We start from the raw sequence: 26,168 nt of genomic DNA, 5'->3' as shown, positions 1-26,168 counted from the left end.
ATACACCCTGATGAGTTCTGAAACCTGCTGATTTCTAGGTGGAATGTAGACCGAGAGCCACTGTTAATAATAAATAAGGAAATGAAGGTAGACAACACTCACCTCCCCCGCTTCCTCATCCTCACACCATGTTGATGAAGAAAGGGAAGTAGAGAGAAACACCCTTGAAAATGATGAGAATCACTAATTGTTTCAGAGTAAAACCTCGCTGTCCTGACCACTTGGGAATTTAGAAAAAAACACACGTCACTACAACATGGTGTCTCACGGATACTAATCTTCTGAAAAATGGGTAATATTCCAGGCTGCAGGGAGCACTAGGCTGATATGTTGATGTGTAAGTGAGCCTCAGGACCTGGAGTACTGGTTCAGCGTATTATTTACATCAGTTGTAGCAATTACAACAAAGGGGCCAAACACTTCTGGGGGCACACGTCAGCATGAAAATGGGGTGAAATAGGATTTTCTGTGGAGAAGACTGGACTCAGAAAATAATTATGTCCATTACAAAGCTAACCTGTGAAGATTTATCCAATAAAAAAATTAAACACACATTGAACAGTAGGACTACTTAAATTACTTATAGGCTCTGTTCTGAATAAAGGAAAATTGTGAATATTTTATGTATGGAAAATATTTGACATGTTAATGTTAACATATACTTAATATTAATAATTGCGAGTATATATTAAATATGCATTATATATGTCCCCCAGAAATCACTGTGGTTTTAGAAAAATAATCTGGACAAATTTTTGAACGTTCCCTGAATTTCATGATGGTGCACTAATATAATTCCATGAAGAGATAACTTGAAAATAAAGTGTCAGAAGAATATGACATCTTAAAATACGTCTGACCTACAGAATCTGCTAAAGGAAAGGAGCAAGTAATTAGTCTTAGATTCTGAGTCATACAGAACTTCTGAAGGTTAAAGGTCATCCCTATAATGGTAAGATGTTTTATAAGAATATAGGGCAAGTTAGATGTAAGTAAGTTGGTTTTGGTGAAACAGTTTTATGTTACCACTGTTCTATGAAGTGTAGCCCGTCACTACTTACTGAGTGTTCATAATTAGGCATGTAAGTCTAGGACAGTATTTTTCAGGGAGCATGGAAAGAACAGTGGACTAGGGGACAGGTGACCCAGCTTGTAGTCAGGGCTCTAATAGTAACTAGCCTTTAGTTCGGGTGAACTGGGGGGGCCACTTAATTCCAGAAGACTTCAGGATTTTCATTCTAGGAGGTAAGGCGGGTGGCAGGGTCTTCTGTACTCAAGTTCTCCAGTTTTATTCAGGTTTTAAAGAAAGCAAGGTGGTTGCAAATCATCGTGATGCTGTAAAAAATCTGAGAGAGTTTTGAACAATCAATAAATTGCATACGTGTGTCACCTCTATTAGGCATACAAAAATGAATGAGCTGTCCTTTCTTCTTTTTAGAAGAGCTGAAACCAGTCATTTAGGGAAAATCTTTTCCTACAGTTAAGTCTTTGGGGGAACGTGTGTGCAGAGACAAGACACACAGATTCCCACTTCCTTCTTTTTGTCTTACTACACACAACGAGCAGGTCATTTATTAAAACAACACCAAAAAACACCCCACATTGACTCAGTCTCCTTGTCTTATCATACTGTGCAATTTATAGGCTTACAAAATAAGATTGATCTTGGAAGTAAAAACAAAACTAAACTAAAAGGCATAAACTGAGGTATAAAAAATGATTCTTAGGGGCTGGCCCCGTGGCCGAGTGGTTAAGTTCGCGCGCTCCGCTGCAGGCGGCCCAGTGTTTCGTTAGTTCGAATCCTGGGCGCGGACATGGTACTGCTCATCAGACCACGCTGAGGCAGCGTCCCACATGCCACAACTAGAAGAACCCACAACGAAGAATACACAACTATGTACCGGGGGGCTTTGGGGAGAAAAAGGAAAAAATAAAATCTTAAAAAAAAAAAAAAGAAAAAAAATGATTCTTAGAAGAAATGAATGGAAACCTATGACTTGAAAAATTTTACTAGATAATAACAATCTATGCTCCCTTCCTCTACCTTGGGAAGAGTGAATGACCTATTAAGCACTTTATGATAACATTTTATAATTTTTTGATAATATTTATAACCTACCATTGCTATAGTAGAAACAACATCAGTTTTAAGTAGAGTCCCAGACATCTGTGGCCCCTCCATGGATGGAAATGCTCCTTAGACTCAGAATCAGCACTGACCAATAGATATGTAACATGAAACACAAATGTGAGCCACATGTGTAATTTAAAAGTTTCTAGTAGCTACATTTAGAAAAGTAAATAGACACAGGACGTTTATGTTTTATTTGACCCAGGATATAAAAATATTATCACTTCACCATGGAATCAATATGAAAAATTATTAATGATGTATTTTTAATTTCTTTTTTTTTGTACTAAATCATCCAAATCCAGTGTGTATTTTGTACTTATGGCACATCTCAATTCATTCATAAATTTTAAATGGTTAAAGCTAAATGGAGTCCTATGAAAACAAAAAAGTTGTATTTAATGGAAAAATATTTCATACTTTCCATTTAAAAGTAAATTTTAAATTGATTAAAATTAAATAACATTAAAAATTAAGCTCCTCAGTTATACTAGCCACATTTAGTGTTCAGTAGTTCTGTGTGGCTGGTGGCTACTGTACCAGCACGATAATAGAACATTACCATCATCATAGACAGTACTGGGCTAAATCCTTAAATCCTTCAATCTTCCATTTCAGAAGATTGGACATATTTTTAATATTAGGACCTATAAATAGTCTATGATTGCTTAAGTCTCATGAAATCAAACTGATTATTAAGGTTTGTGACTTTAACTCTTAGATTTGTAATTTCATAATTAGTCACTTGGGAAAAAATAAATAACTTTAAAAAAGAAACTTTCCTGTCGTTAGAAGAAAGAAGTAAAAATTTGCTGTCATAAACAACAAAGGAAATTTTTGCATGGACTAATGTTCAGTTTAAGTTAATGCAAAGCAAACTGCACAGTGTTTCAGTCCACAAAACAATTTCTCCAGTCAGTCTTTGTAATGACATCTTCTGTTATTTAGGGGGATGGTATGGTCTCTAAATACTAAAAGACTACTAGTGTGAATAAAACCTTACTGTAAGTAAAAAGATAATAATAATTACTTACTCAGGAGCTGGCCTCCCTTTGGCTCTACACAGTCCTTTAACTTCATTAAGTAGCCACAGGCTGACATCCAGTAAAGACTGGCCTTGAAGATGATCAATTTCTATATGGAGTGCCTTATGAATTATAAAATAAATGCACTTCCTAGCTTTTTCTGCTAGATCACTGTTTCTGACTTGACAAGATGCAACACAGCACGGAAGATGCCCATTTTGGTATTGTAATCATAAAATGGCATTTGGGTATAAATTATTAGGACCAAAAAGTTGAGAGAAGAATAGAAATAGTAGCAGAGTTTTCAGGTTAATTTTGAATGTAGGCAGACGAACCAATGCTAGTGAAGGTTTTCTTCCCCGAAGATGAAATAGCGCCACCACCACCGCCACCACGCACACACGGGAAACATGAGGTCATACAGAAAATATAAAACATCAGTCAATAAGCCTGAGTAAATTAATATAATTCCACTGTTTATTAAGGGGTCAAAAGTTCCTTGGAGCCCTCTCAGCAGCTTGGGCACATGACAGCACCTCCCCCTGCCTTAAAGGAGAAGAGGAAGGCAGACAGGGAGGAGAGGTTTTGTTTTTGGAAAGCACTCCTGTCCTGGAAGAGGATGATTTGGGATCTGCTGACAAGGAATCAGGATCTGTGCACTGAAGCTTCTGACCCTTCCCTGGTCTGCTGCTGCCCTCTGTGACCCCCCACTGTAAATTGATGTTGTCAGGGCCTGGGAATTGCAGACCTCACATCTCTGGGAGACCAAAAAGAAAGCGAGTTGACTTTGAATAGACTTTCAGTTTCTGGCTTCTCTTGGCTGGATGAGCTTTCTGAGTTGTATGCGCTACATAGGCGGTGTGCCCTAGAGCTGTGGTCAGAGCTCAAGAAATCCCCTAGTTTCCCTCTGGGCCTGGGCACCCTTCCAGCCTCGTGCAATGCCAGAGCGCATTTTGACTTTGAGTCATTGAAAAATGTACCCAAGCAACAGATGGTGGAAGCTTATTACTTCCTGCGTTGTGACTGAGTTTTGAACAGTCTTGAAGATCTTTATCTTCCCACCAAGGCTTTGGGGTATGTGAATGCTGCGTAGGCATTTTAAAGAAACCTTAAATTTTACTCAGAGGACTAGATGGTGGAAATCTGATTCTGTCACAAAAGGGACTTCCTCAGCTTGCCCTTTAATTTCTCCTTTTATTTAAACTACCATTTATGTGCCAGAAACTTGAATTGCACTATGTGTCATCCATGCGTTATCTCATATAATGCTCATAACAACCCAGTGAAGTAGGTCTTGTTGTTGTCCCCATTTTACAGATGAGGAAATGGAGACTTAAGAATATAATTAAATTTCCAATGTCCTGCAGCCAATTAAGTGGCAAAGCAGGGATCTATTCCCAGGGCTGCAGGACCCGCTGCCTAATGGTGCAGAATGGAAGGATTTTACTAAAATTGGACCTAAGTGGTTGTGTAAGGGTGTGGAATCTAATTCCCAGGTTGTACTAGTGGTAGGGATATGATTGTCGTTGCAGACCCAGTTTTCTTCTGCTGATTAATGGTGTGAGAGCAACCGTAATGAGATATTTCAGATGATCTAGGGGTTTAAGGGATATTGATGGTGCTTGTCTCCTCTTGTTGCAGGTGGCTGTGTTACTGCAATGTGCCACAGTTCTGTGACAGTCTACCTCGGTATGAAACCACCAAGGTGTTTGGGAGAACACTGCTTCGCTCCGTCTTCACTGTTATGAGGCGACAACTCCTGGAACAAGCAAGACAGGAAAAAGACAAACTACCACTCGAGAAACGAACTCTAATCCTCACCCATTTCCCAAAGTAAGGGAGTGCGCCTGCGGGTCTTTGTTTGATCCCAGGGCTGGAGGTTGATAGCTCCATGCCAAAGCCAGCATCAGTAACAAGATCAGGAATGGTAGAGGAGGAGGGAGAAGGGACCCTCCTCCTCCTCGGCTCCCTTTGTGAGTTTTCTTGGGTATTTTCCAAGCCATCTCTTGTTAGCTTGACTTTGTGTTGACTGCTCTCCTGGCTCCCTTATCACCACCTTGTCCCACCTGGGTCGTTGTCTCTGAGTCTCGTAGAATGGGGTAATGCTTTGTTTGGTATCTTCAGCTGCCAGGAAGCCAGGGGAGGATGGGCGAGAGTGTGCAGAAGCAGTTTCTATCTACTCAGAAGTGGTGCAAGAGAACTCAAGTGGCTGGTTTTTCCCCAGATCTCCAACCCTTTCTAAGACTGGCGAATCGCTCCTGCCTCAGCTGTAGTACGCCTGTCCCCTCACTCTTTGTACACTCGACCCCAAACGCTGGGCTGGACAGGAATAGAGAGGCCTCCTTCAGAATGATCTTTGCACCTCTGTACTCACTTTCTTGTAGAATTTACATGCTCTTGTGCACCTTGCTTCATGCATCTGCCAGACCTCCAACATAGGAATAATCATTTAAATATTTTTCAAATGAAGGAAATGTGTGAAAGGAGTAGGAAGTTGCAGGGCTGCACCATGGGCCTTGGCAGTGCATTTTCAATGCTAAGAACCAAAAATTTAACTAAGGGACTGATGAGGCTGCTGGTAAGAAGGGCTGAGGATGCAGTTGATAACTTGCCATGGAGCAGTGACAGCGAGACATGAATGAGACAGCTCGTTTTGTAGCAGGCATTCTGCCTAGAGGAGCGCTTGGTGAGAGAGGTAGCAGTTCAAATTTGAAAAGGCTGTCTAGGAGTGACACAGCCAGCCCTCCGCCTGCCATTGAGAACTGCTGACCTAGAGAATAGAGAATAGGATCTTTGACCAAAGATTGACGAAACCCTATTTTGATAGACTAGATTTTTATTATTGTTATACTACTGGATTACTCAATTTGTGTCTCAGGAAAGATAGTTTTAATTTTTCAAAATAAGTTCAGTCCAAAACAACAACAAAAAATGGTTTTCTGACAGAAGTTGACTGAAAATTCCTTTGCAGTTTAACACAAATCCTGAGCCTTAGGTGGAGGGTGTCATGGATAATTCTGATCAGCTTTAGCTAAACAGCCGGTACTTGCACAGAGATCTTAGCATCCTGGTTTTCGGTATTTTCTTAAGGCAGTCAGCACATGAGACTGAGGCATGACGTGAACATTTTGTTATCCTCCAGGGAGAAAGATTCAGAAGTGCTGAAACTGCAGTTTGAGTGTCAACCCTAAATGGTTCATGACCTCCGGGCAGGCCCATTATTTCAGTGGCTGCCTTTTAACTAGTCTAAGCTCTTTTTGCTTAGAGACTAAAGCAATTTTCTTACTTATTTCTCTATTACACTTGCCGCATAAGCAGCAGTCTATGTTTTTAGATTATAGTTGTCATTCTGTCTCTAAGCCAAGGGACAAAGAGGACCCCCCTCCCCCCCCGCACACCTTTTATGGTGCTTAAAGAAAAATTTTAATTACCTTGCAAAGTAACAATTTTTTTTTCCATAGCAAATTCATTTTGCCTCTTGCAGATATTTGCTAATTATAGTGTGTTTTGTTCCTTCAACCCATAGTTCTGGCATGCTTATGCTGTTGAGCTGAAAAATCAGTGCTGCTTTCTTTTCTTCTCTATTACTAATGGTAGGGTAAGACTACCACCCACTTCTCCTGTTAAGTCCCTTTTCGTTGAATATGACAACATTTGAGGCTCTTAGGGATTTATACTTACAGATTTGGCAGCAGAATCACATATATTGAGGCCCGAGGTGCTGTTTGAGTCTTGGGCGCTGTCTCAACGGGGGAGCGGCAGCCCCCCTCACGCCACCCAGTGTGGTTGCCCTGAGTCTCAGTTGCGTTTCCAGGGCTTACATCCTTGTCTGCCTACTCTTCGTGTGTTGTCCTTCCTTCCACTTGGCTTTAACTTGTGCTTTTTCCTTTATCTACCTACTTAGAAGGTTGTTTTTAAAAAGGTTTGTGTCTGTATTTCATCTTAAAAGTTATAAATGCGCATGTCAATGAAAATGTGGTTAAGAGAGAACACAGAAGCGAAAGACCACCTGTAGCCCTGCCACTCTGAACTGCTTTTAGTGTTTCTAGATATTTCTATTTTTGATCCGCGTATCGTGTTCTTTGATTCTTCATACAATTTTGTAGCCTGTGTATATAAACAAGCGCTTTCTCATGTTATTATATGAGACTGTTCTTTATTATAATGAAATAACTATATGTATTTCTATGCATATACAATACACACATACATGTAATTCTTTTCCTAAATTATTAATGGCATTCTTTGGTGAGTCTCTGCAGGGCTTTGTGAAGAGTGTTCTGATCATATAATGACTGATAAAGAAGGAGCCTAGAAAAGGAAAGGAAATTTACTTCTGTGATGAAGGCACTTGGGGAAATCTCGAGGGCTGTGTAAGGGACAGGCAGGGTCTGCTTAGGCAGAGGGGGAAGGCTTCATGACCCCCCTCTCTCATCAGCACCATCAGAATGTGATCTTCGTAAGGATTTTAGCTCCTGTTGCTGTCAGTCGTTCTGTGTTTGATGAGAAACATACAAAAGTGTTTTAAAACATAAGTTAATAGTGGCTTCTTAGTAAGAAGTGACTCATGCCATTTCTATAAACCATGATTTAAATATCAAGTGGGAGTACACGTTCACTCAAATGGTACCTTGTTCTTAAATCTTCTGACTATAAGCAGAAAGTCAGAAGACCCCAGGACCTTTTCCCACCTGTTTTCACTTCCAAAAACTCAAGCTCTCCCTCCCCTGAAATCATCTAAATCTTGCAGGATTTGATAAATGAAAAGAATAGTGGTACTTTAAGTAATAGTGATGATGATGATTCAGATCCTTGATCACTTATGCAAAACCTTGATACTAGATATGTTTCACAATTCAAAATTTAAAAAATTTTATAAAGATAATATTACACACGTGCTATATATCACAGCTCTCAGGGTGGGGGCAGTTCCCCCAAATCAAATCCATTTATAATTATAAAGACTATAAATAGTTTTATACATAAAACTATTCAGTCAGATTTTTTTGCCAAATGGGTTATGGAAAATCTTTCTTTAAGGGTTTTTGGACTTCAAAATTTCAGAGAAGGGACAGAGGGCTTATCATAGGTAACCTGTATTACATCATTACAATGTAAACTTCATGAGGGCAAGGTGAGTTTTTTGTTCACTCTGCCCTTCCAGCACCTAACACAGTGCCTGGCACAAACTAGGCGTTCAGTCACTATTTGTTGAATGAATGAATGGAGCACTTCCTAGGGATCAGGCACCATGTTAAGCATCCGTTAGCTTATACCTCACTACCACCCTATGCAGGGATAGTTTCTTATAAAAGAAGAAATTGAGGAAGAGGAAAGTTAAGAATTTGTTCTAAAGTCACACAAATAATAAGTGGTAGGCTTGGCAAATGGATTCTAGAGCCCAGGCTCTTGGCCATTATTCTATACCCCTCCACTAGAATTAGTGTGCCTTAAAACAAAGCTTGCAGGAAGATATTCCAGTACCAGAAGTATAGATTTGTGTTGGTATTTTAATCATCGTTCTTCAATTTTGGTGTAAATAAGAATTGTCTAGGGTCCTTATCAAAATTGTAACCCAGGCCCCTTCTCACAGCCTCTGATTCAGTAAGCCTAGGTGGGGCTTGGGTATCAGGTGATTCCTATGGACCGCCCAAACTTGAGATCTGTTTGGTTTATAACATGACAAGAAGTAGAGTAATTAGTCACTGGTTCTAATCTTGGCCCTACAGTTTACTGGTTGTGGAACTTTGTACCAGTTATTTAACCCCTCTGTGTATTAGGTTTTTTCATCTGTGAAATGGGTATAATAATGGATCCTATCTTATAGGGTTGTTAGGAAAATCAAGTTAATATATATCAACCACTTAGAACAATGTCTATCATAGTAAGAGCTATATATGTGTGATAAATAAAAATAAAATATGCAACTTATTAGGTTGATGTGAGGATTCAATAAGAAGTTCTCAGAACAGTGCAGGCGCAAAGCGTGCACTCAAATGTTAGCAGCTTTTGTGATGGTAATGAAGGTGACGGTGACAGTGACAGCTGCATGGAGGGCTGAAATCTTGCTCTGGAATGCGTTGCCACTGATGTAATGCTCTGTGCAGTCTATGTTGTGTCAATCTATGCAGAGTCAAAAGAGAATAAATTTGCAGAAGTGCATTTCTGTATTTGAATATACATACCAGTGCTGCCAACTACCTCGTCCTTTGAGTCATAATCCACTGGTGTATTTCTGAGCTGAAGATGAGATGCTGGTGGTCAGGTGATTGCCATAGATGGTTCGGGCTTTTGTCCTTCTAGTTATTCGTCAGTTTTTGATCTTATTATTGCTTTTTTCCTTGTGTCTAGGTTTCTGTCCATGTTAGAAGAAGAAGTTTATAGTCAGAACTCTCCCATCTGGGATCAGGATTTTCTTTCAGCCTCTTCCAGAACCAGCCAGCTAGGAATCCAAACAGGTAAATTTCTTTTTGCATAAATCAGAGAACAACCAGGAAATGTTAGTTGCAACTCACTCTGCATTTATTTGTATTTTTCATCGAGAAATTGAAGACTGAGCCAGCAAAAAAGTAAACACATTGGCAAATCTTGCATCCACATCTCTGTCAATGAGGAGAGCAAGTGCAAATCAAACAGTTAAAAGAACAGCTACGACTACTCCAACTGTTGGGTTTGCTTAGCTTGCACATTACAATTTCATGGGAGGCGTAAAATTACAGGTAGCCCAGCTCTGGAGTCAAATGCTGGCTCTTTTTAAAGATACTTATATTCTTGATCAATGGCCAGATATGCCCAAGAATCAAATCTGTCTGATTTCTTTTTTATTCTGGTTTTTTTTTGGTGAGGAAGATTGGCCTTGAGCTGACATCTGTTGCCAATCTTTGTCTTTCTGTTTGAGGAAGATTGTCACTGAGCTAACATCAGTGCCAGTATTCCTCTGTTTTGTATGTGGGATGCTGCCACAGTGTGGTTTGATAAGCAGTATGTAGATCTGTGCCTGGGATCTGAACCCATAAACCCCGGGTGCCAAAGTGGAGTGCATGAATTGAACCACTACACCACTGGCCTGATCTCTTAGTTTGGTTTCTTAATCTGTGCTGTTTTGTGCATCAAGTCACTGTCATTGGTAACGGTAGGATGGTGAGTGGAAGAGAGCAGTCTTGAGTCTCAGGATGTGAAGTACTTCCCAGTGGGGCCAGGGCGTCTTTGCCATTGTTTGAATCAGCCAGGGGCATCAATGGGCATTTTGTGAGGAAGGAAGAATCACACGCTAGGAAGACTCAGAGAAGTTTGGCAAGAGATGCCTAAGTGGTAATTTATACGTGGCCGTGGAGAAAGGCAGAAGGCAGGATCTGGATGTCAGAGTTTTTGGCGGGGCTCTAGCTCAGTGTGTGATATGGCAGCTCATTAGTAACACCTCCAGCAAAGGTAATTTCATTCTTGGTATTTTTTCCGAAAAATATTTTACACACAGTAGAAGTCACCCTTTTTAGTATATTGTTCTGTGAGTTGTAGCAAACACTTACAGTTGTGTAACCACCACTGCCATCGAAGTATAGAACAGTTGCATCACCCCAGAAAATCCCCTTGTATCCCTTCTTAGTCCATTCATTGCTCCACCCCCAGCCCTGGCAGCCACTGATTTGGTTTTTGTTCCTATAGTTTTGCCTTTTTTTAGAACATCATATAAATGGAGTCATACAGTACATGGATTTTGAGTCTGGTTTCTTTCACTCAGCACAATGCATTTGAGAAGGTGATTAAAAATTTTTTTTTCATCTAGAGCCCATGTTTGGGTGTAAATATAATTAAATCCCTACAAAGCAGAGTACTTAAGAAGTGAGGTATTTTGGTTTGGTTCAAACCCCTGTTGTTAGAATTCTTGTTACTAAACGTGTCAAAACATCTTTGTGTGCTTTTTTCTTTTTTTTACCCTAGGTCATAGAATATGATTTCATGTTTTTCTCATCCAAAACCTGTAGTGCTTTGGGGCCTTTCTGTGCATACTACATACTCCCTCCAGGCTTGAGCTGTCAGCCTTTAGTGGACGTGTTCTCTGTGGTGACTGGGCATATCCTCTGTACTGCTCCCTATCTCCCTGTGCTGTTCACCTTATCATTGTCTCACTTTGCTTTCAAATGACATCTCTCCCACAGACTTTCATAATTCCTCCCACGCCCTCCAGCCTCCGCCTTCCTTCCAGACTTTTACAGAACCTTGAATAGATCCTATCCTTAGTTCTCAGACTTGACTGCACAATGGCATCACCCACGGTGATTTAAAATAATGCTGATTTCTGAGTCCCTTCCCAAGAGGGTGTGGTGTAATTGGCTTAGGGTGTGGCCTGGACATTAAGACTTCTAAATGTGATTCTGATGTGCGGCAATATTTCAGAACCAGTGTGTCCTACAATGCTTATCTCATGCTCTCCTAGCCCCGTTTCTTTTGTACATCTTCTCTCTCCTATGAGTGTGACTTCTGGATGGTCGGAGACCCAGTTTTGCACAATAGCAATAACTGATACCTCCCATAATTGCTTGCCTGTGAAGTTTGCTTCATATTTTTAAAAAAGCGTTAGCACAAACCCTGAGGAGTTGGAATTATGATCTCCTTTATATAGATGAGAAATAGAAACTCAGAAAGGAGCAACAAGTTGTCCAAAATCAGAGCTTTTAAGTAGTGGAACTGGGTTTCACACCCAGATCTGTCTGATTCCTAGCTATGCCACGACGTTAAGAGCCACAGTTCTAACCACTACGTTGCACTGCTTCTGTGTGCTTGCAAAGGTACAGGCAAATGCTTGTGGGAGGAATCAGTGAAGAACAGTTTCCTCCCTCATGCAGGGAGATATCAAAGCTATTCAATAGGGTCAACTCAGTTCTTTTCTGGAGGGTCTTCTGGAGAGGATTTCTCTCTGTGTAAAAACCCCCCTTGATCCTCACCCGCTCAGTCTGTTCAACTTCCGGCTCCTTATCTGTCCTAGCACAGGAGAGAGATGGCAGAGGTTGTCTCTGACCCTCTGGGAATTTCATGTTTATTTCTATGGCTAGGGTTGTAACCCAGTTAAACTGGAATGTACTCTTCACTATTACCTGAAGCCATCAGAAGCAGGCTTTCTCCTCCTCTTGTACTATAATTGCAATGTGTTCTCTGGGAGGGAAGAAGAATGTAATCATCTACTTAATTGGCATGTCTGCACATCTATGCAACTATGATAAATGACCTTCATAATGATGGCTCTGAAGTTTTGAAGATACTCAGATGTCTTCACAATCGCCAGAGTTTCCTCTTTGTGTAGAATCTTTCCAGTGTCCTTTGATATTTGGAAGTCCTGTTTGCTGTTTGAAGGAAAACCATGTAGCCTGGTACTTTAGTATATTCTGATTCTTTACATACCCATTGCTATTCAGTTAGGAGTGCTCTGGATGAGGTCTCTCTGCTTCCTTGTTCCATCACTTTCTTGGCTGCTGGGAGTGCCCTCTGAGGCCTGCACTGTGGTTGCATTGAAACTTAGAAGAACATTCTCTTTGGGCATCTGTCTGCACTGCCATATGTTTTATACGTGACCAGTGTCACTGAGAATGTTTGGATCCCTCGTCAGTTCTCACCTCATCAGCTACAAGTCAGCAGCACAAAGCAACTTCCTATTTTCTAACAATGGCTTTAGGGAAAAACAGAAAACTTTTTATTTGGAAATACTCTTAAACTTACAGAAAAGTTACAAGAATAGGACAAAGAAATCCTACATACTGTATATCTTTTACCCAGATTCACCAATTGTTAACATTTTGTGGAGCTTGCTTTATCATCCCTCTTCTGTCTTTCTGTCTCTTTCTCTATATACATTCTTTTTCCTAAACTATTTGAAAGTTGCAAACGTCATGCCCCTTTACTGACTTAAGAATACCCTAAGTGGGTATCTCCCAAGAACAAGGACATTCTCTTACTTAACAACAGTATAGTTATCAAAGGAAGGAATTTTAACCTCCATGCAATATTATTGTCTAATCTATAGGCTGCTTTCCATTTTTGCCTCTTATCTCAATCGTGTGGTTTGTAGCAATTTCTGCGTCACATCAGGAGGCACGTAATGTTGGCCTCTCCCTTTATTGTTTGTATTAAATTGAATTACTTGGTTAAGATGGTGTTGACAAGCTTTCTCCACTGCAGTGTTACCATTTTTCCTTTTGTAATAAAAAAAGTGCTTTCGTGGGAAGATGGTTTGAGACTACCCTGTCTTCATCAAAATTGTGCTCATGAGGTTTAGCCGGTACAGATGATTCTTCCCTGAATCAGTTATTATAGGCTGGCTGCCAAATGTTGTTTTCCCCTAACTTCTATCACTCCTTCCTTATTTATTTTTTGGCCTTCTCCTGTAAGGAGAGCTTTACTTTATCCCCACTTATTTATTTATTTGTTCATTTGTTATTTTATCCATATGGACTCAGATATCCTTATGCTATTCAGTCAGTTATAATTCATTACTGTCTTTATTATCTTGATGCCTGCATTGGCCTTGCGGCATTTATTTTAAAGGTGGTCTCACATTTATTTATTTTATTAAATAAATAAAATATCTCATTTTTTAAAAAGAATGGGATGGTCTTGTGCACTTGGTTTCTTATTGTCTGAGAAGGGAGTCATTTAATACCCTCTTTTCCTTTTCTTGGGGCAGTTATCAATCCACCTCCTGTGGCTGGGACAATTTCATACAATTCAAACTCATCTTCCCTTGAGCAGCCAAATGGAGGGAGTACCAGTCCTTCCTGCAAAGCCTCCTCTGGGCTTGAGGCAAACCCAGGTAAGCTCTTAAGGGGGCATATTAGAGGGCTGTGACTTGCCCTAGGAGCCCCATTATCTGAGGAGCACCAAAGATAGAGTCAGACCAACTATAGATTGCTCACGTTCAGGATTTTAGTGGCTGGAAATTACTTTGAATTCTGTTGGTTAGTTATTGCTGTGTAATAAACCAACCCAAAATGCAGAGTCTTAAAACAAAACCATAATCTTTTATTATCGTAGCTCACTCATTCTCTGTGTTGCCTGCCAGCTGGCTGACCTCTGTCAGCCTCACTCAGTCTTGGCTGGGCTTGTTCACGTGGCTGCCCATTGACTGGGTGCTCTCTTCTGGATTTGCCTTAGCTAGAACACCTCAGCTGCAGCATCTCTGCTCCGTATATTTCTCATACCCCTCCAGGGACTGTTGGGCTTCTTTTCCTTTTCTTGGGACAGAACATGTTCTTATGAGGATGCATCTTATGATGATGCACCAGAGAGCAGGCAGAAATATACAGTTTCTTGAAGCCTAGGCTCAGAACTGGTGTACTACCACTTCTGCCTCATACAGAACTAGAAGGAGAAATCATCAAATCAGCCAGTGGTTCAAGGCTTGAAGAAACATCTCTGAGTAATTCATAGATCAAGCAGACAAAACTATCAGTAAAGATATAGAAACATGATCAAAAAACTTAATCTAATGGATTTATAGAGACCGTTACTCCTAAAAATCAGAAAATACACATTCTTTCCAAGAAGCCACTACACATTTACAAATAATTGGTCATATTTTAGGCCATACAGCAAGTTTCAAAAAATTTTGACATTTCGCCATCATATGGACCATATTTTCGGACCACAAAGGAACTAAATTAGAGATGATTAACCAATGTTAACTAGAATTACCTCTTGCATTTGCAATTGAAGAAACACATGCCGTAGTAACTCATATATCAAGTTAAAAAGTTATCGTAGAAAGTAGAAAATATTTAGAATAGATCTGTGGTTAGAAGGTATTGTGACCTCCACCCTTCTCTTTTCCACCTTCCACTGCCACCTCTTTCCCTGATAAATGGAGAGTTGACTTCCATACCCATCAGTGTTGTTAGAAAATTAGTTGGAATGTATTATTTCTCAGCTTTGTGTTTTAAATCCCCCATTGTTTTCCCTTTTATTTTGATTATCACAGGAGAAAAGAGGAAAATGAATGACTCTCATGTTCTAGAGGAGGCCAAGAAACCCCGAGTTATGGGGGATATTCCAATGGAATTAATCAACGAGGTCATGTCTACTATCACGGACCCTGCAGCGATGCTTGGACCAGAGGTCAGCAGGGTGAAGCAGGGCAGCCAGCTGGTAGATGATCCCTTCTGTTCTCCTAGCCACTCTAGCTGTCTGAACTGGAGATGGTATTGCTGAGAGATAGCACGTTATACTACCCTGGTTTACATTTAACCTGGAGGTTAGAGTGGGAGGGCAAGAAAAACTGATGGAGAGGTGATTCCCTTTGACGAATATCACATCACAAGGAAACATACTAATAATCTCACACAGTTGAAGGCATTCCTCCTTCCTCAACTTTTTATCTTAAAGAATTTAAACCTTCATAAATATTGCAAAAATTCCATGATAAAGATCTATAGATTCTTTGTTTAGATCTACCAATTGTTAATAGTATGCTACATTCGCTTTCCCTCTGTCTCTCTCTCTCTCCTGTGAACCATTTCAGGATTAAATACAGATGTCATAACACCTCACCCCTAACTGTTTTCACCTTTATCTCGTAAAAGTATTCTTTACATTACCACAATGTATTTACCACTGTCAGAAAATTTAGCTTAATTACAACATTGTCTAATATATGGGTTGGCAAACTACAGCCTGCAGACCAAATCCGGCCCACTGGCTGTTTTTGCAAATAAAGTTTTATTGAAACATATTGTCTGTGTCTCTCTTGCACTATAAGAGCAGATTTGAGTAATTAAGACAGGCTATATGGCCCGCACAACCTAAAATATTTGTTAATTGGCCCTCTATAGAAAAGTTTGCTGACCCCTGGATGTATAGCCCACATCCAAATTCCCCACATATCTGGATTATGTCCTTTCTAAGGTGTATTGCTGCTTTTGAAGGGATCAGCCAGGGATCGTGCTTTGCACTTAGTTCTTCTCTCTTCATCTCTTTAGTCTCCTTTAATCTAGAACAGTTCCCCAGTTCTTTTTTGGTCTTTAGGGTAGTACCATTGTTGAAGAGTCCTGGTCACTGGTTTTGCATACGTCCCTCTGTTTGGATCTGTCCATTTAGTAATGATTAGATTCAAGTGAAGCATTTTTAGTAGAAGTACTGCTGTGATCTGGTTGCATCACATCCAAGGGCAGGGTAGTTTAAGACATTTTCCACAGCTTCCCAGAAATGAAGAAATGGCTTGGAGATTATTTTACAAAACATATTTTAAATTTTTTTTAGTGTGGCCCTGCTAGATTCAAATATCAATTTTTAATTTGTCATGTTTCCTTAGATATTTATTTTACGGTATTGAGAATAACTCAGAGAGCTGGAATGTTGTAAGAGAAAGATCTCCTTTTAAAACTGTCCTTTCCATTTCCTTCTAGATATCCAGTCCCGGGGACTTAAGATTGTAGTACCTCTTGTATGCTTGTCTTTCAGGGATGCAGTAACTTTAAGGGTAGCTCGGTGTTTTCAGCTACAAAATCTGGATGCAATCACACATTTCAAAATCTATGGGATGGATTTTGTAGTGTGCTGGAGTTGACTTGTATTGGCACAGAGAAGGCAATTGTTGAATTTTCAAGAATTTTGTGAGCTGGTTGTTAAGAAGTTGGTAGCTTGAGGGGCTGGTCTAGTGGCGTAGTGGTTATGTTTGGGCATTCTGCTTTGGTGGCCCAGGGTTCACAGATTTGGATCCTGGGTGTGGACCTACACACTGCTCCTCAAGCCATGCTGTGGCAGGCATCCCACATAGAAAAATAGAGGAAGATTGGCACAGGTGTTAGGTCAGCAACAGTCTTTCTCAAGCAAAAAGAGGAAGAGTGGCAACAGATGTTAGCTCAGAGCCAATATTCCTCTCCAAAAAAAAAAAGTTGGTAGCTTGAAATTGACCATAATGACACCTGGTCACCTGGGCAGCTGACTGTAGAACAATGAAATGAAGCAGGTACTACCAATTAGGGCTTTTCTTCTTTGGGGAGCTGTTTGTTGAACATTTACCTGCACGCTACCGGCTAGATTAAATAGGATGGGGAGCATAAAGTGCTGGCACAAGGTTGTGCTTCCAGTTATGGTTGAGAGTGGGTCAACAGATATTCCTCTGGAAAGAAACCTGTCCTCCAAAAAGAGGTGCTAACAATGTGAACGTGACTGCTAGTGTTGGGCCTATAATGAGAATTTGGGATCTGTCATTCAGAGGGTCCTATAAAGCTCAGCCAGATGGGATTCCTCTAAACCAAGGGTTGGCGAACTATAGCTTGCAGGCCAAATCCAGTCTCCCCTCCCCCTTTTTAAATCAAGTTTTATTGGAATACTACTACACCCATTCAATTATGTGTCATCTATGGCTGCTTTCACACCACAACAGTGTTGCCTAGAGGCTGCAGAGACCTTAGGACTTTCAAAGTCTAAAATATTTACTCTCTGGCTCTTTACAGACAAGTTTGATGACTCCTAATCTACACCAAATATCCATGTACATGTATAATTCTCTGATCTCCCAAAATGCTTTACTTGCCTTTTCTGTTTTGTTTTCATAATGTGTATGTGTGGTTTGAGACCCTGAAAATCCCCAAATGTGTATCGTATTCAAACGAAGAAGAGAAGGGTTCATATGTCCTATCCCCACTGTCTTAAGAGAAGAGCTCTGTGTAATTTTTTCTTGTCTCCTGCATGCCAGACCAATTTTCTATCAGCACATTCAGCCAGGGACGAGGCAGCCAGGCTGGAAGAGCGCAGGGGTGTGATTGAATTTCACGTGGTTGGCAATTCCCTGAACCAGAAACCCAACAAGAAGATTCTGATGTGGCTGGTTGGTCTACAGAACGTGTTCTCCCATCAGCTGCCCCGGATGCCCAAAGAGTACATCACACGGCTTGTCTTTGACCCGTAAGTGGGGCTTTGCTCTTCCTTCTTTCTTCTTCCTTTTTAAATGAAAGAGGAACTACTCAGACAGTGAAAGTGAGCCGTAGTCACCCACCGAATCCTGCTGCCTCTTGTCACACTGTGGATACAGAGCTACATCAAGATAATTGCCATGGCTAAAGCATTAAGACTACTGTTTCACAAGTCATAAATTTTTTGTTAATAATAATGAAGCTTAATATTTTAAGTTACTGCTGACTATCCTGTGCTACATTCATCATAGCAGTGAAAGAATATAACATTAAGATGATGTCCCAGTTTCTTCATAGTCAAAACATTCTTGGTTTTGGTATCTTAACTAGGCATCATTGTTGCCTAGGTCTGTAAGCACTGGGAAAATTATTGGGATATCAGACAGGTTAACTTTGAAAATCCATTGCTTTGGAAAAAACCCCCCCAAAACAAAAAACTTCTCTAATTGAATGTATTTTAACATATATAACCCAAGAGCCTATATAGACTGATCCACACGTGACAATTCAGAGTGACATTTTAGACGGAGAGAAGGTCGGATAGGATTCTATAATGCAGGTTTTGACAAATTGCGCATGTGGGTTTTGTATTCTTTTCCATAATGTTTTTATAATATTTTTGAGTAAGACTAAACTCTTCAGAAACATATGCCACATTTGTCCATGACTTCGTGCTCTCCCCTTGACCCCCTACTCTGAGTCCCTTGGCATTGGGTGTACCCCTGTTCTAGTACCAGGGAGCACCTCCACACATACCCTCTTCTTTATTTGTAAACCTCAGCCCCTTCTTAGGTGGCTGGCATTTTGGTCCGATGGAAGCTCTGATGAGGTCTTGTGCAGGCAAGCTTGCTCTAAAAAGTCCACATTAAGGAGTGGTTTAGCGAGATAATGGCTAGATAAAAGAAGTTTCCATAGAAACTCAAGAAAAACACCTCCCCTTTCCTGGTTGATTAATAAGGAACATCCCAAAGAGTATACTTATGTAAACAAGATAGGTAAAACTTTGATATAATCTTATTCTTTCAGGAAACACAAAACTCTTGCTTTAATTAAAGATGGCCGTGTTATTGGTGGTATCTGCTTCCGTATGTTCCCATCCCAAGGATTCACAGAGATTGTTTTCTGTGCTGTAACCTCAAATGAGCAAGTCAAGGTAAGGGTAACCCAAGGTCATAGAAGAAAAGCAGAATGTGGTGCTTCTCACTAAAGCTGCAGAGCTTGGGAAAGTCTCTTTGTGCCATGTCCAGAGAAGGTTCAAAGTGAAATTCAGGACTTTCTGAGAAGAATCTTCTCACTGAGAGTGTATGTTTATGTGTGTGCAGAGAGTAAATGGTTCCGTATACCAACAGGTAAGGTTCTACCAAAGCTTTGCTGGGCCTTGGGGCAAGGTAAGGGACACCACACAGCCCCAAATGCAACTCAAGTATAGTCATAGTATATGGCAAGTGAAGGGAAGTGTTCATTGTTAATTTATACCTGTGCACATGCACACACATCCAACTGGTGAGACTGAACCACGAGAAAGGATGTGGTGTTATGTGGATCAGGAGGATGATTTAGGTGGCTTACACTTCAGAAAGATTTCTTATGACCTTGTCCCTAAAGGGAGATAAGGACTAAAGAAATTCTGTAAGGGAAGTTATGAAAAACTTGAATAAATTTATGGCTAAGTTTCAGAAATATTCATGCAGGGTTTGGAATGTGGGTTTTTAGAGAGGGTGTGTATCTCTGTGTGTGAGTGAGTGTCTAACTTACCTTCCCAGCTGTTCTTGGGCCAGGTCCCTTACTCCCCGGGAACTGGGCTGTGTTACTCATCTCTCAGTCTGGCTGGAATACACTAGACTCTTAATTGGCAGAAAGACCTCTGATCTAGATTATCTTGTCTTCTACTCTGCTGTTTTTAGGAAAATGGAACCAGGAAATGTGTCTTTAGACTATTAGTCATTTGGTATTTTGGGAGTCCTAAAGAATATCATGCAAAAATATGACAAATGGTGGAAAGATAAGCAGCTCAGGATTAGATGGCTGCTGAGAAAAATTTTTGGAAGGTCTAAGGCACTATTGTTCAATGAAACATAATATGACGTGCAGATGTGAGCAGCATATGTGATTTTAAATTTTCTAGTAGCTACATTTAAAAAGTGGAAACAGGTTAAATTAATTTGAAAAATATATTTTATTTTCCTCAGTATATCTAAAATATTGTCATCGCAACAGGTAGGCAATGTCACAAAGAATTACTACTGACACATTCTACGTTCTTTGTTTTGTACTAAGCCTCTGAAAATCATGTGTGTATTTTACACTTACAGCACATCTCAATTTGGGCTGGCCATGTTTCAGGTGCTCCCTGGCCACATGTGGCCAGAGGCTCCTGTACTGGACAGTGCAGATCTAAGGACATTGTTGACTTCTTCAGCTACAAAGAAGCAAGGACATTTACAAAAACCAAAAATAAGTCACTGGAGGGACTCATTCTCTGCCTGAGGGCTGCAGCCAGTGCTGTGGGTACTTCTGCTTTCATGACCAGCTTTACTCTGGTCACAGTGCCAATTATAGCTGCTGCAATTTATTCCCACAAAGCACAAGTGGGGCTTTTTTTCTTTGACTCATAGTACTGAGCATCAAAGGGCAAACAAAATTCATCAGTCTTGCATTCATCATTCTGACTGGGGAAGCTGAGGGCTCCCATTTGCTTGAAACTGATCTCTGGCTCTTCTTCAAGGAATTCTGACAGGATGTCTTTAGATGGTGCTGTTGTTATGCTTATCATTTTTAAATTCCCGGTCAGCCAAAATGAGAAACAATCCCAAGTGTCCAGAGTTTAGGAACTTATTGAAAAGGAAATTTTGGTTTGGCTTTTCATGGGGAGAGAAGCTGGAAAATATGTCCTTGGTTTATAATTCCAGAAAAAGATTGCCTAATTTTTGTTTTCAAAGAAAGCTGCACCAACCACCTTGTTTGGAAAGGTTGGTTAAGGTTGACTTGGACACTTGTCGGGATCCGAGAGGGAAACTAAAGGTATTTAATATGAATTGGATGCTTTGTCTTATTACTTCCCAGAAGGGCAATTTATTTTTTTCCCAAACCATGTAATTTTCTAAAGACTTGACGGAACCTGGCCAAACATCACAAACTCAGTAGAAAGAACTAGAAAAAAGCCACTTTTTGTAAGTGACTTGAAACTAGTTTTAAAAAATGAAGATTAGTGTTTCAAAATTAAATAGAATGGATGAGTTTGATGGAAGCCAGTTGCTGGTGGTGGCACTTATTTGTGTAGACAGCAAGTTCATATGTGGAAGTTTTAAATTTTTATTTAATGTATTAAAGATCTTAGCTCAATGATACTTTAAAATTTGCATCCATTCATTTTGGAGAATCAAGCTTATAGACAAATTCCTGGGAATGTGATTTGTATGTGAATTTATCTTTCTCAAAGTACACACAAGATAACATTTGAGAATTTCCTTGAAGTGCCTCACTTGGTTTTAGAATATCGTGCCATCTAAGAACTATTTGGATTTGATATTATGTACAACTTTAAAGTTACATAGCTAATATTTATTTATCATAATAAATACTTAGATAAACATTGAAGTTACCAGATGGATTTGGAAAAGAATCCTTTTGGTGACAGTTAAAAGTAAAGACATGCAAACAAGGGAAATAGTTCTGGAGTGAAAATCTAAACATTTACATATAATAGCTTAATGTTGTTAATGCCTTTTTAATCAAGGAAATATTTAAGCTACCACTACTGCCGGTTGCAGTACTAGACAGAGAAAGGATTCAAGTTAAAAGACACAGCCCCTACACAAGCAATTGGAATCTGGACGATTTCTTTGGAGAGGTGACAGATTAGTGGCCACTGATGAAAAATATCTTATGCAGGTTTTGAGAAGCTCTTTAGAAAAGAACCATTATCACTCTTCTTGAGTAAAATCATTGGATTGTAGGCAAAGGGGAGAAAATTTATAGTTCTATTAACTTCTTACAAGATGATGTATACAACAAAAGCCTAGCTCTCTTCCATCAACCCATTTATGTTAAACTGAGTTTCACCAGAAAATGCATTTCTTACTAAATGCTAGACATTTCTATTCCTGTGCACATGCAGTTCCCTCCAACTAGCCAACTGTTCTCTTTTCTACAGCTTTTTCCATTTTTCTTTAAAAGTAATTTTTAATTACCTAGGTCGTACACAAATACATTTTCAAATAAATCAAAAAACCCCGCTCTCCCTTCCCCTGCCATCCTGCTGTTCTCAGCTTTGTGTGCAGCCTTCTGGGTGCTTCTCTACTTATTTACATGTGTGGAAATATACTTGTATGTAAGAAACGACTGTGTTTTGTTGTTTACATTCATAGAATTCACACTGTACATAATTTTTTTTTAAAAAACTTTCCATCGGATCTTCGAGATCTTTCAAGTTTAGTGCGTATATATGGTTATTTAAATTGATATTTAGATCAATTAACATTAAATAAAATTTAAAATTCAGTTCCTCAGTCACTCAGGTACTTAATTGCCACATGTGACTAATGGCTGCCATGTTGGATAGCACAGATAAAGAATAGTTTCATCATTGCAGAAATTTCTATTAGACAATGCTGATATAGAGGTATTTTATTCTTTTTATGTAGTATTTCATAATGTGGATGCATCATAATTTATATAATCATTTCCTATTGAAGATGTTTATGTTTATTTCCAACTATTTTCTATCACAAACAGTGCTCTATTTGGAAATGTTTTTCTAGTCACTGAGAAGTGGAATTGCTGCATGAATGAATATGGCCAGTCTAAATTTAAAAAATTATTTCCAGATTGCCCTTCTCAGTGGGTTTACCATTTACATTTTTACCAGTGGTGTTGGAAAGTACCATTTCCCCATCCATTTCTGACACTGTGCACCATCTTAAAGATACTGTTGAGTGAAATATTGCATCTCCTGATGGAGTGCTCTGATTATTATTGAGGCCGAACAGCTTTTTTATATTTCTTGGTTATATTTATTACTTCTTTCTATTCTTTGACAATTTTAAGCTGTCTCTTTTTTTTTTATCAGTCCTATAGAAGATATTTATGAGTTCTTGATATTAATTCTTTATAGTATGTCACAATTACACCCTCCCAGTTTGTCATTTGTCTTTTGTTTTTGATATCACAAATTGCTTATGAAATCTTGAAGTTTTGAAATTAGAAGTAGTCTACTTAATAATCAGTCCTTTCCTTTATGCTTTTGCATTTTATGTTTTCTTTAAGAAGCCTTTTTGTACCCCTAGCTTATAAACCCACTATAAAATTTTTGGATAAGTTCATTTTTCCTTACGTTTAGATTTCCAAACCATATTCTTACATTGTTTTCTATTTGACAAACTCTTTTAAGGCTTAGCTTAAGCATTCTTTTTTTCTTTTATACCCTCCTTCTTCTCCCCCTTAATTATCCTGCAGCCTTTTTCTCTATTGTCAGTACAAATACATCACTCTCTACCAATGCTGTGTAATAGAAGTACATTGTGAGCGTCAATTGCAAGCCAAATATGTCATTTAAACCTTGCTAGTAGCCATATTTTTAAAAAAGTAAAAAGAAACAGTTGAAATTATTTTTTTATTAAATCTAATATGTACAAAATATTGTCATTTAAACATGTAATAAGTATAAAATGTTATTAATGAGAAACTTTCCTGGTGTATATTTTACACTTCTAGTACACCTCAATTTGGACTAGTCACATTTCAGTTTCTTAAAAGTCACATGTGACTAATGGCTACTATATCGAACAGCGCAGTGCTGTACTGTAATTATGTATGGATATGTTTATCGTCCCCATTTTACTCTCTTCTCTTCAAGGAGAGAGATATCTTCATTCGTCTTTTTATCTGAGTTTTATTCAAACTCACCATGTGTCGGTATTGTGATATATTTGGGAAAAACTAAAGTGTCCTTGGGGAACTTCAATGGAAGAATAATTTCCAGAAGAGGGAAATAGTAATACTGATCTCCTATTTACCAGACAGACCATCCTGATTATCATTACACTTGGTCCTGGGATCCATGCTTTAGAAGGGTGTTGTTATACAGGAGAGAGTCCTGAAAAGAGTGGTTAGATTGATGGAGGGGTCTTCTGATCCTGCCGTATGAAGAATGACTGAAGCCTCGAGGATGTTTGGCCTGGGACTTGGGAGGTGCGGGTGGGCATGAGTGAGAACATGTCGTCTACAAGGGCTTGAAGAGTTGTTAAGAGCAGGAATGAATCTTTGTTACTGTAGGCGTAGAACTAAGGTCAATAAGTAGAAATAGCAAGGCATCAGATGTCAGGTGAACATTAGGAGGGACTTCCCAGGCATAACAATGTGTGACAATGAATTGGTCTATTGAAGGACTAAGTGATCACCCTATATTGGAGGCATTCTAGCAGCTCAGCTTTTCAGGGTAGATGGCAAAAGTCTTCTAGCTTCACAGGAATAGAGAGCTAAACCAAATGACTTCCGAAGATCCTTCTCCCCTTGAGGTGCTGCAGTCTCGTGAGTTTATACCTGTAAGCACATTCAAGTTCTTGAGAAAAATGGACCACCAAATTCTAAAATATTTATGTGAAGGCATTTGTCTCTGGATTTACTTTCACCTCTTTTTATGAGGTTCTAAAATGATCACTTTATATATATAGATTTTCTCTAAGCTTTGTACATCACTGAAAAACCTGGTGCTTGGATCTTTTTCTTATTTCCGTCATGAATTTATTCCAGCCAAGTTGAAAATCCCATGTATATGACGATACAGTTCTTTAGAAGGATTGCTGATTTGTAGTTCACAGGAAACACTCGGTTTAGTTAATATTCTAGTGAAGATGAGCACTTTACATTGCTCTTTTCATCTCAGGTTCTCAAATACTTTAAAGATAAGCAGAAATTCATAATCAATATTCACTGCCAAAACTTCTTTATTAATATTCAGCAAGTGATCTTTAGGATTGAACTAGCAGCTTATAGCCTCAGTGTGTTATTTTCAAAGAACCAGAGACTTGTTTTTTCAGATGCTGATTGTACCACCATTCTAGGATTTTGAATTTTTTGGTTTTGTAGCTCATTTTCAAAGTTCAGAAATGCAAGAAAGGGTGTTAGTATTATACTGGTAAAATACATCAAAGTACCAACTGCTAAATTTTCCGTTTCCCAGTGAATTTTTAGGAGTTTCTTTTCTCGAGAACCTAATATATTTGTGTGTGTACTAACTTCCATGCAGGGCTATGGAACGCACCTGATGAATCATTTGAAAGAATATCATATAAAACATGACATCCTGAACTTCCTCACATATGCGGATGAATATGCAATTGGATATTTCAAGAAACAGGTTGGTTTTTCACTGTGCAGCATTGTTCTGTCATTTCTTTTCTTATGCACTCAGGTAACCTTCATCCAAGTAAGTTTTTTCCCCAGTGTTTCTACTTATAAGAAGGACATACATTTATTTGTAAGCCTTAAGCCAGAAGTAAGCTTCAGAGTGGAGTAGAGGGTATGACCAGCATATAGTAAATACTAAATAAATATTTGTGGAGTGAATGAATGAATGAATGAATGTCATCTGTAAGTGAAGTGTAGTATTGCATCCTAACATTCTAAAATATGGTTTTCTCCCCAGGCTAAGGAGAAATTCCCAGTCCTGGGTGAGTAGTGTTCTCCATGAATGAGAGAAATAGATTCAGTCTCTGGAGGGCCTCCATTACTGACAGCAGAGAGGAAATTCTGAGGTTTACGAAAGGCTGCAGACAGTCTTGGTTCTATAGCACACAGCAGGCTGGGAGCTTGGCTGCCATCTTTAGTCCCTTCTTATCAGAAGTTTTCAGTTTGACTTTTTGAGTATTATCTTTTGGCTGCTTACCTTTTTAATAATGTTTTATAATTCCTAAACGTTTGTCACTTGCTTTTCTGACTGCAAAAGTAATGTGTAAACTTATTGTAGAAATTATGAAAAATTTAGTGAAGCAGAAAGAAGGAAAGAAAAATTGCTTGTAATTCTGCCACCCAGAGAAATGTACTGTTAATGTTTGATATATACCCTTCTAGTATTTTTTCTGTGTGTGTGTTCATGTGTGTGTGTATAAATAT

General features: G+C 39.2%; 1 protein-coding gene across 5 annotated transcripts in view; it reads left to right on the top strand.

Annotated features, from left to right (window-relative positions):
• Positions 1 to 26,168, top strand: part of KAT2B (lysine acetyltransferase 2B) — a 94,069-nt gene that overhangs the window by 53,912 nt on the left and 13,989 nt on the right. For all 5 annotated transcript variants that reach the window (XR_011427347.1, XM_023620863.2, XM_023620862.2 and 2 more), the window contains 7 exons: positions 4,798 to 4,989; positions 9,508 to 9,614; positions 13,832 to 13,957; positions 15,122 to 15,258; positions 17,840 to 18,048; positions 19,083 to 19,209; positions 25,303 to 25,413. Coding sequence is in view for 4 of the 5 variants with exons in the window: in XM_023620863.2 (XP_023476631.1) it covers positions 4,798 to 4,989; positions 9,508 to 9,614; positions 13,832 to 13,957; positions 15,122 to 15,258; positions 17,840 to 18,048; positions 19,083 to 19,209; positions 25,303 to 25,413 (1,009 nt within the window). In the remaining variant the exon portion in view is untranslated. The remainder of the gene's footprint in view (positions 1 to 4,797; positions 4,990 to 9,507; positions 9,615 to 13,831; positions 13,958 to 15,121; positions 15,259 to 17,839; positions 18,049 to 19,082; positions 19,210 to 25,302; positions 25,414 to 26,168) is intronic.

This window comes from Equus caballus, chromosome 16 (assembly GCF_041296265.1).
Source record: "Equus caballus isolate H_3958 breed thoroughbred chromosome 16, TB-T2T, whole genome shotgun sequence".
In the NCBI taxonomy this organism is placed as follows: domain Eukaryota; kingdom Metazoa; phylum Chordata; class Mammalia; order Perissodactyla; family Equidae; genus Equus; species Equus caballus.
The sequence above is the reverse complement of the archived record's forward strand: the minus strand, read 5'-3'. Positions and strand labels throughout refer to the sequence as shown.